The sequence below is a fragment of the Papaver somniferum genome, chromosome 9 (assembly GCF_003573695.1).
Source record: "Papaver somniferum cultivar HN1 chromosome 9, ASM357369v1, whole genome shotgun sequence".
Classification (NCBI taxonomy): Eukaryota; Viridiplantae; Streptophyta; class Magnoliopsida; order Ranunculales; family Papaveraceae; genus Papaver; species Papaver somniferum.
In genome coordinates, this window is record NC_039366.1 from 60,572,388 (window position 1) to 60,584,344 (window position 11,957).

Here is an 11,957-nt window from a genome sequence, read left to right on the forward strand (position 1 = left end):
CTAGATTTCCAAAATTCGGTTGACTAGGTACTAGGATCGGTTTCCCACATTATATGGTATCTAACTTATATGTGTTGCACATGTCCATAGGATCGGTTCCCCTTTGCCTAAAAACGTGTTGCACATATTCATAGGATCGGTTCCCCTTTCTGCTATAAACCTTGTTGCACCTCATGCAAGGATCGGTTCCCCTTTGTGATGTATTGCACCTCTTACTAGGATCGGTTCCCCTTTCCCATATTTGGTCAGACATAAAATCACAAACCCGATCATACCATCTCAGGTGATTACTTAAGATCGGTTTCACTAATAAAAGTCATACCAATACATAAGTCAGGCCTTTGTGAATAGTTCAACCAAGAACATAAGAAGTCGTGAACGGTTATACTCAATCACACATATTGGTTGTTCATAAGATATGCAATGAATAACAAAACCAATAACGCCTGGCGATTTCCTGTTCGATTCACAAACAAGTTTACGAACTTACTTCCTTAGAAAACATGTAAAACATTGTTCCCTAGGATGAAATCCTCACCTCATACCCATACATAATCACAATAACATTCAAATGATTATGGCGATGTTTTATCTACAAAGTTTAATGGTTAAGCAATAAACCTCGTATTGTATTCCATAATACTATGTCTATGTAGAGTTCAAATATGCTTCGCAGTTTTGTTTTCAACATGCACGACTTGAAAGATATGTTAGAGAATGAAACTGTTCAATTCAAATATCACCAACCTCAAGTGGAAGGATGATTGTTGTCGTTGTAGCTACTTGATTCTTCACATCTTCACGTCTTCGCAATATTTGTAAAGTCTCAAATCCTAATACTTTCAAGCTAACCTATACGAAGTTGACTCTAGTACATAATCAAGCGACTCTTAACATGAGTTTTGATTCACTAAAATATGACAACCAAACTTGACATACCAACGCTCGGTGGGTTCAACCGAGCTATGCTCTAACAGAGATATTGTTGCAAAACCTGTTACGAATTGCGTCACAAAAAACAGGCCCCCTACTTTGGTCGTCCCGGCACTTTTTTTTTTGCTAAACAATATATTTTATTAATAACAAAAGGAGTTACAAAAAATATCCAAGGTCAATATTCAAAACCAAAACCAAAATTACAAGAATTTCAACTTTTTATGACACTAAAGAAGACTTTTAATTGAATCTATAGTAAGGCTGATCTTCAATTTCAATGCTCTGTAAGAAGGGAGGTCTATGAGTAAAATAGATGATTTCTCCCCTTGACAATGATGCTCCTTTTTTTTCTAATGAAGCTGTGAATAAAACTCACAGATAACAATTTCTGACATATTATCCACCATCTTGTGATTGCAAACCAAGGAATCTGACCTGTCATGAAGGCTGTAATGACTGTCTTTGAATCTGATATGAAAATAACTTCCAGGTGATCATTTCTTATAGCCCACTCTCCTGCACATAAGACTGCCATCACTTCTGCATAGAAATTTGTTGTTATCCCCAAACCACCAGCCTGAGCAACAATGCACTCTCCAGCTTCATTTCTACCTATGAATCCATATCTAGATATTCCTGGATTACCTTTTGAAGCACCATCACAACATAAAAGAATCTGGTTGTTGCTTGGTAAATGGAAAAATATTTCTTGAACTCTTGGAACTTTTGATCTTCTACATTTTAATCCAAATTTCTTAAGTATCTGAAGATCATATGTTGAATTCCACATAAGAGCTTTCATTCTAACATCACATTCAGTAGTAAACTTCAATATTCTCATCTTGAGGTTTTCTCCAAAGAAACTTGCATCTTCATAGACACATTTATTTCTCAGGAACCAAAGATCTTTTGCAGTGATAAAAGCTGCAGTTCTCCAGATTTCCTTCACAACAGGGCTCTTAATCTTTGCAAAGTTAAAGATATCATCAAAATATTTTTGATTCTTAAAACAGAACATATCACCCAACCACTTCCAGATAAGTTCACTATAGTTACAAGTCCAAAGGATGTGTTCTAAATCTTCCTCACAATTTTTGCAGAATGGACATCTTGAAGCCATACTGAATTTCCTTCTTTTCATATTATCATTTGTTGAACATATATTTATCATTAACTTCCACACATTACTAGATATGGCAAGATGTATTGAAGAATTCCATACCTGGTTAGTCCATTTGAGTTTTGGATATTTTCTTCTTATGTTTTCCACTGCTGAAGCTACAGAGAATTCACCAGTTAGAGTGTCACTCCAGATTCTTCTATCTTGTTGATAATCTGCCACAGGGAGTTCTCTAGTTTCAATCATCTCAAGCATTTCAACTGGAATTACCCATTCTCCATCTAGCAATAAATCAGATACTTTCATATCTGGGAAAGAGTTCAAAAACTGATTGTCAGGAAATTGATCAATTAAAGCCTTGTCTTTTATCCATTTATCCTTCCATACTGAAATATTTTTACCATCCGTCACTAGCCATCTGGTATGCTGATAAACATCATTTGCAGCCCACTTCAGTCCTGGCCATATTGAAGATCTTTTTTTTATAATAAGAGACCCCTAAATCGCCACATGTCGATGCCACAATCACTCTTGATTTTGGTGATGCCATGTCAGCAGTAACTCCATGTCATCGCTGCATGATTGGCTAAATTTATAGGACACAATCCAGTACAGAACTTGAAGAGTCACTTATTTATAGTCCCTTTCACAAATAGCATACGCCTGTTTGTAATTTCTCTTTTCCATATTGAAAAGGTTCAATAAATAGTTGCTGGACATTTAGTAAAGAGGCAGCTTTTCATCACATTGAAAAGGTTCAGCAAAGCCACCTCCCTTCCCAAGCGACGTCATGGTTGGATGAATAAAATACGTTAAGACATGGTGGTAGTTACAGGAGAACCTTTTATTTTCAATTTATTTAATATTGTATTTAGGGTATGAGATTTTGTTAGAGGGAATTGTTTTACCCGCTCTTTCACGATTGTAAATTAAAAATTGGTTTTTCCATGGTGGCAGGTTTTCCAGTACAATGGTGGTAGTGGTTGGCTTCTGATTAGTTGAAGACAATGAAGATAAATTACTTCAATGAGTTATTTTGTCGAAAAAACCCAAATAAAGTGATGGAATTGAAGAAGTAGGTGGTTGAAGAAAAAATGACACTTTGAAATTAGCTTTCATTCGCAAGCTCTTTTGAAACGGTGATACTCTCAAACACGAAAGCCGTCAACGAAGAGGTAATAACTTTAAACCTAAGTCTCCTTTGATCAAATTCTTTTCTCACCCCAACTTTGGAAACACGATTTAAAATTTCCTGCGTCATCTTTTCAGTCGCAGAGATGAAACGGAAAACGTAAATTTTACAATTTTCATGATAGCAAAGTAGAGAAACGTAACCATGAAAAAATTTAAACTCGCCGAAAAATCAGATTTGTAACTTTCATATTGCCTTTCACATATATCTGTTACTTGATGATTATCTGATTCCATGTTTCTGACATATAACTTACAATTGCAGTTGGTGTCGTTAGGGGATTCAGGTGGTCGCAGAAGTTGGATCTTCGCTTCATTCATGGATAGTCTTCCCCGACATCAAAAGTAAGAATAGAGATGTATGATCCATCTCAGTTGAACAGTGTATACCTAAATGAAGAACTGCCTACTATATATCTCAGTCCAATTAGGATTTGCTTTAAAAACTTGAATTTCATATTATGTTTGCGACTTCCTGTTATCGTATTAATTTTTTTGATGCCAGGAAAATCGACTCTTGGAGGCATTTGGTAATGGTAAAATGGTTAGGCATTTGTAACATTATCTGCCATCTTTCAAGGTAATCTCAGCATATCTCTCTCGCCAAAGAATCTCCATCTAAGAATTAGATTTTTGTTACTTAATTTCTTTTTTCCTGTGCAGGAGTGATCTTTTATAGTATTAAATTGACTGCTGAGAAACTGATTCTTGCACACAGAAAAACCTTTGAACTACTAGCAACTTCTATAAGTAAGATCAGGTGATGGTCATGATCTACGAATTACTAATGCCTTCTCCTTTGGATACATAGGTTTAATGAAAGTAATGCACTAACCAATAAGAACAATTCAATAAGGAGGAAACAAGGAACTAGAATAGAGAGAACAAGGAACGCGAAACAGGAGTTTAGTTATCCACAAGTGGCAAGAGCATATAATTACGACTATTAGGTCTAGAATTTCACGTTTGGATTGGTATGTTTAGAAGTACAAGAGACCAAGCACCCGTCCTATAATCTGTAGCCGAAGATGTTTACATTTTACCGATTCCATATGACCAAAGATGTTGTGAACTAGGTAATAAATTTTACGGGGAACTCCCTTGGTCGGAAAAAATTCAGTGCAGACACAAAACCGGAAATGAAGAAACTAATAGAAAAGGCGCAATCAAATTTTATTTCTCTTTTTGTGGTAGAGTTCTTATATATCGGAAATTGGCAAAGAAGATGATGAAGACAATGACTTAAGATTCACTCAGGTTGTTCCCAAAAATTATCAAAGTAAATGGTGAACGAACGATGTAGACACTGGGCATTAGGATTCCTACTGCTAAGATTGCTTTGAAGAGGGAATGGATATACAAACTTCAAGGCATCCAAACTAAAATCTATTTCACAAGAATACATCCTCTGAGATAATATATCTGCAATAATTGTATGTTGATCATGGCATTCCGATTACTCATCTACATATAATAAATATCCGGACGGAAACTCGGAAACATCTCACTGGAATGCCGCAGCGCATAATAGCAGTTTGGATAGATTAAGTTTGAGAAATGGCATAAAGTCGAACTAAGCTGCATAATAAAATGAGATTCGCCTCATCATACAACTCGGTAATGCCGGTGCATATGCACCGGGTTAGGAGCTTGTTTCTTATAATACTGAATTCATTCACCTTTTTTATTTTGATATTTTGGTTGGAAGTATCTTGCCATTTCATCATCCCCATTTAAAAGTTTCCAAAACAACTTTATAAGCAGAGCTTTGTTTAGAATTTCTAATCTTCTCAGACCTAGTTCACCTTCTTCAAATGGAGAGCACACACAATCCCATTTCAAAGTAATCGTTTTTCTAGAAGAGGGATCACCAGTCCAAAGAAAGTTTCTGATAATCCTTTCACACTCCTTAATGACTTTCTTGGGCCATTTGTACACAACCATACTATAAATGGGATAACTGCATAATACAAATTTTATCAGAATCAGTCTTTCGTGAAAAGATAGTAGTATATCCTTCCATCCAACCATACTTTCCTGCATCATCTCCACAACATGCCAAACATGATAAGTTTTGATACTTCATTGTTCCAATAGTAAAGGGGATGATTAGGATTTTCAATTTTAATGGTGATGTAGTTGACATCTACCGAATTAGGTACATACATACGCAACTGAATTACTTATATATTTAGCGGAATTCCAACGCTGCCTGGAAAACTAAGAGAACTTGTTTGAACTATGAGTATAATTTGTATCTTGCTGCAAGTTATTAAAACCGTTGTTATTATTAGAGATGGTTCTGACACATGTGAATTCTTGATACAAGAATCTTGATGCCGTTATCCTATAAAAATATCATCCCGTGCAACAACAAATTGGCTAAGTTTTATTAGTTTGGTAAATATATTTTACCTTTTCTAGACAAACTTTTTAAATTAATTAATGTATTTATCCCAATTTATATTTTACAGATCTCTTTTTATTAAAGTCATGACTTAATTTTTTTTATTCAATTTTTCCACCATCAGATACAAGTAGATGGATGGTCATGATTCAAATTAGATTTTAAAAATAAGAAAAGTATAAGTAACCATCCATCCACCTAAACTTGATGGTGGAGAAATTAAATAAAAATTGTCATTTTGTAGTGGAAATATACAGGAAAATAGAGAGGCAGAGTAGTTTCCATTCATCAGGATAAATAGGGTTACATGGAACAATATTCTTTATATATACATGTAGAAGGGAGACCCTAGATATCTAGTTGGGCCGCACACCTATGGGACATAGGCCCTACAACCCCCCCCCCCCCTTGTGCGGTCCAATTGAACTTCATATGTAGTGCTTCACGTTTAGTGCTTCGAATGTAGTTCTTCAAATGTCATCCTCTCCTTAATGACTTGTGCCGATATAAATTCTCTCATTAAAACTTTGACAAGGGAAAACCCAGTGGGACAAAACCTTGGTATGACTCTTCACATGTAATACTTCATATGTTATCTAGTACTTTACATGTAGTTCATCACATGCAATACGATCTTCAAGGACCGACTAGGCTAAGTTAATTGCCTCGTTAAAACTTCGTCAGGAAAAAAATAGGGACAAAACCTGAACTAAAGAAAAAGAGTGCAATATTAAGCAAACTTAGAACATAGATGGACTCGAATATGTTGTCCCATTAAAACCTTGACAAGGAAACCCAGTGGGACAAAACCTTGACAAAGGGAAAAGAGTACAACGTGACAGATGCAAGTAAAGTTGATCACTTGCAGATGATCACTTTGCTCAGTTGAAGTTGACTAGTTGCTTCACAACTCCTAAGGCAGAAAATCCTCGTGGGAAAGACAATAGCCTTAGCTGGGAAATTACATTCCCGATGTTTGTTGTTGTCTCATTAAAAACCTTGCCGAGTAACAAACCCCTGCGGGAAAAAAACAACCTCGATGAAGGAAAATAGTTCAACACACTATTAGATGCTCCCCTTGATGTCAGACAATTTTCATTAGTCTAATGCAGTCAGAAGAAGTTTATCACACTTGACTTTGGTGACTTGAATGTTCTAAGACCATGTTGTTGATTCTGGAAGTTACGTCGCTTAACAGACTGTCGCGTTTCATTTCTTTGATTCAGATATTTTCAGTATTATCAACGCGATCTTTATGTCTTCAACATTCAACATACTTGATGCTTTTAGTGTTGCCTCGTTAAAAACCTTGTCGAGTAACAAAACCCTTTGGGAAAAACTACTCTCGATCGAAGGGAAAAATAATACAACACAACTTCAATTTCAATTTCGAAGTAAAATATGTCGACATCATATCCTTGGATCCTCCCGCTGATGTCGGCATCTCCCCCTGATTACTTTAAGAGTTATTCCAGACAGTTCCTTTAATCATGTACTTTTCGAAACTGAATATCGGTAATGACCTAGAAAATAGTCTACCATATTCCCCATGATTACTTTCGTTGGAGAAGAGATTATTGTTCCTTCATAATCAACAACTTTTGGATTGCACTTTCATTAGCATTCCTTTTAATGTCTTTGCAGGGATAAAACAAATTTATGTCAATGGTTACTTTTAAGTACACGATTACATTCACTATACCATTCCAATGACGTTGCGTTGGCGCTGAGCTATATCTAGCTAACAAGTTCCATGAGAATGTAAAATTTAATCGAGTACAATATTATACTAAGTACAACAATGATTCTATTGTACTTAGATATGGGAATTTCATCTCCCAACATATCTTCGTCACCTTCCTTTAGACGAAATGGTCACGTACTTACATTTGAACCTCGATTAATCATGGGAGTGCTATCAGGATGTATGTCTTTGTTAAATTGCCTGAAAACTTTAGACATATACAAACTGGTGGAATAATATACCACAAGCTCAGTATTCAGTCGAGCTTTTCCCAGATTTTTCATCTCAAATTCAGATTTCAAATAGCTTTTAAGGTCTGTTATTACATCAAGAGTGTCCATCATGTATGTACCAACGACATATATAACTACAATCCAAATCAGGAACTTTTTTGTGAATTTGCAAGAAAAATACCTTATCTGTCTATCCCCTCCAAATCAAATAGTCACTTAGACGGGTATACCACATCCTCCTGATTGTTTCAATCTATAAGTGAGCGTTATATCTAACAGTAAACGCACTCCGTGGTTTAGAGTCACTTGATTTGGGAAACAAAAGTCTATCAAGTACTTTTGTAAATATCTGATATCTCTTGATTCTTTTAGAGATACGTAACAACCACATACATATGTTTCATTTCAAGTCCTTTTGAAATTACCAAGCTCACTAAGTAGCAGAACGCTATAACATTCATTACAAGATAACAACTCCAGGGCTTTGTGAGAAACCTCGCGCCACAAGGCGAGTCTTTATACTTTAAGACTGTTTTCTTCTCATTATGATTTGTGACAAATTAATCATGTATGTCCAATAGGATTTACACTTGGTTGGTTAGCACTACCACACCAAATACATGTATATTTGTCAAAGAACCAAGTTCTACCTGGATTATATAGGCCAAATATGCTCTTCGTTGACATTAAGAAACAAGGATATTGGTTCGATCTCATTTTTCTCTATTTCCCTAAGCAAGTGTATATGAAATTAATCATCAATATGTCCGCATGATCTTTCTATTGAATCGTGTGCATTCTCATAATCCACTTGGGATGTCATTGTTCTCTGGAATCATTAAACTTCGCAGCGTCCTCCAGTTTGATTCATGGACATATTCAGATACAATCTTATGAGATGATTTCTGATGATATAAATAAGTTGTGCCTTATTCACCTACTTCCTGTCTAGGTGAGAATTTATTGAACCAAGTGGTCTCTCCAACTTCCTTTATGGAGCCACGGCCTCAACCACACTTCCACTGAGTGTAGTTGCAACACCTTAGTCTATGGTGTATATCCTTTATTGAGGATTTGTAACCTTGAAGGTAGGTTTGCAGCTGGTATGTGTGATCTCATCACTTTAGCGACATCAGTGTATATTCTAAAAATCGATTATTCTTTGTCACTTCACATTTACATTTGTGGGGTACCAGAATCAATATGAGACGCACTGGGAACACACTACGACAATTCATGTCGTTCCTTTAGAAAATACTTTTTCTTATCTCCCCCTAACGAGGGGAAGTCTGTCTCATTAAAGTGATAACCCGCAAATCTAGCGGTAAGAGATCTCTTTCCAAAAGGTTTAAAATGCGGATAATTGGTGGGAACTCATTTCCAACATAACTACTTAACAGTTTTGAAGACCCATCATAGTACGATGTGGAGTCGTAATGGCACATATATAGTGCAACCAAAAATGCGTAAGAACACGAATGTCAGGCTTAAATCCAGTTACCAACTGGTACACGGAAAAGGTTGACTAATATTGGGTTCTAAAACGAATTAAGTAAAGTTGCGTGTAATATTGCATATCCCCAAGCAATAAAAGGTAGGTTGGTACACATAACCTATTCCTTAGACATCATCTGTAACCTTTGATGATAGCCTTTGCGAGACCATGGGGTATAGGATGCTCTGCATTGATCCTATTAAACATGCAATAACCATCAAGTCATTTTGATGTAAATTATCTAGCATTAACAAGGGTGGTGAGCCTTTGCACTTTGCATTGTATAATATGTGCTAGGAATTCTATAAAAGTTAAACGCATCATTTGTTGTGAGAAATAACTGATTTAATGCCTCGAATCATCCACCAGATCCATAAATCACTTGAATGGTCCGCATTCTGCATGGATATATGTTCACTAACAACACTTTATTTCTTTGGAGAATGAGTTATTTACCATTTGCATCTAAGTAAAACACGATGGTCTCAATCATGTTTTACTAAAGGAAGACTTTGTAAGATGAGTGACGTGCTTTCTTAATCTAAAGCATAATGGGGAGAGGCAATGCAAATCTAGTAACTTTAGAAATCACTGATTGTGGTAGATTTCGTAACTTCGCATTCTATTAGTTCATTGTCTTATACACTCAAATGAAGTGATGCTCGTGTTAGTACTTTCAAAACGGAACATTTTGTCACAACCAATGTGCTTTATGGTTATGTCGAAGTCTTTATGAATCAATCCCAATCAGTTCATTATTGGGGTTAATACGGATTCAGTAAATCAAGTTCCAGTGATCTAAAATTCACTAGATTGACACATTAATTTTCTGAAAATATGTTTCCTTCCACATTCATTAGAAATAATTTATAGATGCAATCAAATCCATTCTCACTGTAAGTTTCAAAAAAAATAGGTAATAGTTCACGCATGAACACCTTTTACACTTAACAAGATGTGATTAGCCCTTGGTACATACAGAGCTTGGACATTGAGTCTTGAGAGACTTAATAAGTGGTGTGGTATTATTATGTAACAAAATTCGGATTCAACTCAATTACTTTAGAGTGAATATATGTTACGTTTCATCCAGATATACTCAAGTGCTTTAGAGAATTTATGTCTCGTGGGAATGATGTACTTTTCATTCAATAAACGCATCCAGTTCAACTGAATAAGATAGACAATTGGCTATGCAAAATTCTTGTTGCCATTAAAGTTGATGTGAAAATTGGTTGCTATTATGATACCTGCATTACATTGCTTATACCAATACCTGTTAGAAGATTCATTCCCAACTCTTTGGTGAGAGCTAGAATTACATCTTAGCTTCATCCCATTCAATTGACACATGTACTTTGGTTACCGCTAGGAGGGGAAAAAATACATTTCGTCTCATGATATATACGTCGCTTTTCACATGCTTTATATGAGTCGGTACGTCTAACCCTCATTACTTGGGGGTTCTTTCTATTTTCAATTTTGCTACATTTAGCTTAATATGAGAAATTTATTTATCTCAACAGGCCAAGAGATTCTCAAAACACATGTCAACCACTTACTTTAGGTTGAGTAGATTACTAAAGGTAATTCTCTTGTTGTCACACTTCCACATATACTATTTCGTTAGTATCATGGATGAAGTAGAGAAATGGAAATTTTCTGACTCAAATAAGAAAATTGTGAGTTCTTCCACAAAATTTTTTTTGGAACACATGTGATTTTATTTGCAATGTATCTTTTGAAACTACCGACTCTTCAATAATCGGACAGGTGTATTACATTCCACAAAACATTCAAGTTTGGGGAGAAAATATCAAATATTCAATAATGGTGTTCAAGTACTTCTATACCCCAAATGCATACATTTGAATCAAGTTGGTACAACCAATTGTACAAAAGACACCATTCAACTATACCCAATATCATATTCAAGAGAACTAAATAACATGAAGAACAAAATTCTTGATGATCAAAATCAACAGTCATAATCTAATTTGACCGTTTATATGATATGGGTTTATCTTAAGACAAAAATAAATAAAACTAGGCGTGTTCTAAAAACAAACAAATAAGCCTAGCAAGTATTCAACATAAAAATCCACGTTATAGTTACATACCTTAGACTTTGGTTCCCACGATATATACACAAACCCGGAATAGCCTTGGTCAAGCATGGCTCAAAACCTTAAACCAAGCTGGAACAGGACAGGACCGAAAACAGGAACAAGCTGGAACAGGACAGGCCCGGGAACACACTGGAACAGGACAGGCCCGGGAACATGAACAGGAACAGCAAGGTCCGGTTGGATCGGACGATTTGGGCCTGGTTGGATCGGACGAGTTGGGCAGTTGCACTGAGATGGACCGGGCAGCATATTTTCCAATAGATTCCAACAGATGCTCCCCGGAATACGAACAGTTCGTATTCGCTTTCATGACCAACCGAAGTACATCTCTGATTTGTGATCTCTTTTGGATGCTGGTATTGAATGTTACCAACGATCCATAGAGGTTTGCACCCATTAATTTGAGCACGTGATTATTTCTCGTTTCCATAATGCAAGGTTCTTATAATTTCTTACAAGAGGAGAAACGGGAAGCTGTTTTTAGAGAATCACAACAGCAAAAATAAAAGAGGAGGCGCTGTTGGGATCTTCTTCTCCTTTCCATAGGATTCCAAACGACGCAGTAATTTCAAACAATCAATCCCAACACAAACATGGGCATAGATTAGAAAATGTAATCACTCAATTGATTGATCAATCCCAACACAAACAATCACTTACAGAAATGTAATAACTTCATTGACTGTGTGATTTCCATGGATA

General features: G+C 35.9%; 1 protein-coding gene and 1 long non-coding RNA gene across 3 annotated transcripts; one reads left to right on the forward strand and one right to left on the reverse strand.

Annotated features, from left to right (window-relative positions):
• Positions 1–1,176: 1,176 nt before the first annotated feature.
• Positions 1,177–2,362, reverse strand: LOC113312004. Its single transcript, XM_026560782.1, has 2 exons — positions 1,372–2,362; positions 1,177–1,295 (listed from the first exon to the last, which is right to left on the reverse strand). The coding sequence occupies exons 1-2, from the start codon at positions 2,360–2,362 to the stop codon at positions 1,177–1,179; spliced, it is 1,110 nt and encodes a 369-aa protein (XP_026416567.1).
• A 582-nt stretch (positions 2,363–2,944) lies between these two features.
• LOC113307990 lies at positions 2,945–5,260 on the forward strand. 2 transcript variants are annotated; one of them, XR_003339418.1, is made up of 4 exons: positions 2,945–3,231; positions 3,513–3,592; positions 3,753–3,827; positions 3,911–5,260. It is a non-coding gene; the product is annotated as an uncharacterized LOC113307990 (long non-coding RNA). The 2 variants fall into 2 exon arrangements; XR_003339419.1 differs by lacking the exon at positions 2,945–3,231 and adding an exon at positions 3,297–3,427.
• The last annotated feature ends 6,697 nt before the right edge of the window (positions 5,261–11,957 follow it).

Coding starts and splice junctions, on each gene's coding strand:
- LOC113312004 (XM_026560782.1), bottom strand. CDS start 2,362: ATGAAAGTATCTGATTTATTGCTAGATGGAGAATGGGTAATTCCAGTT. Junction 1,296..1,371: donor CATTACAGCCTTCATGACAG/GTCAGATTCCTT, acceptor TTTTATTCACAG/CTTCATTAGAAAAAAAAGGA.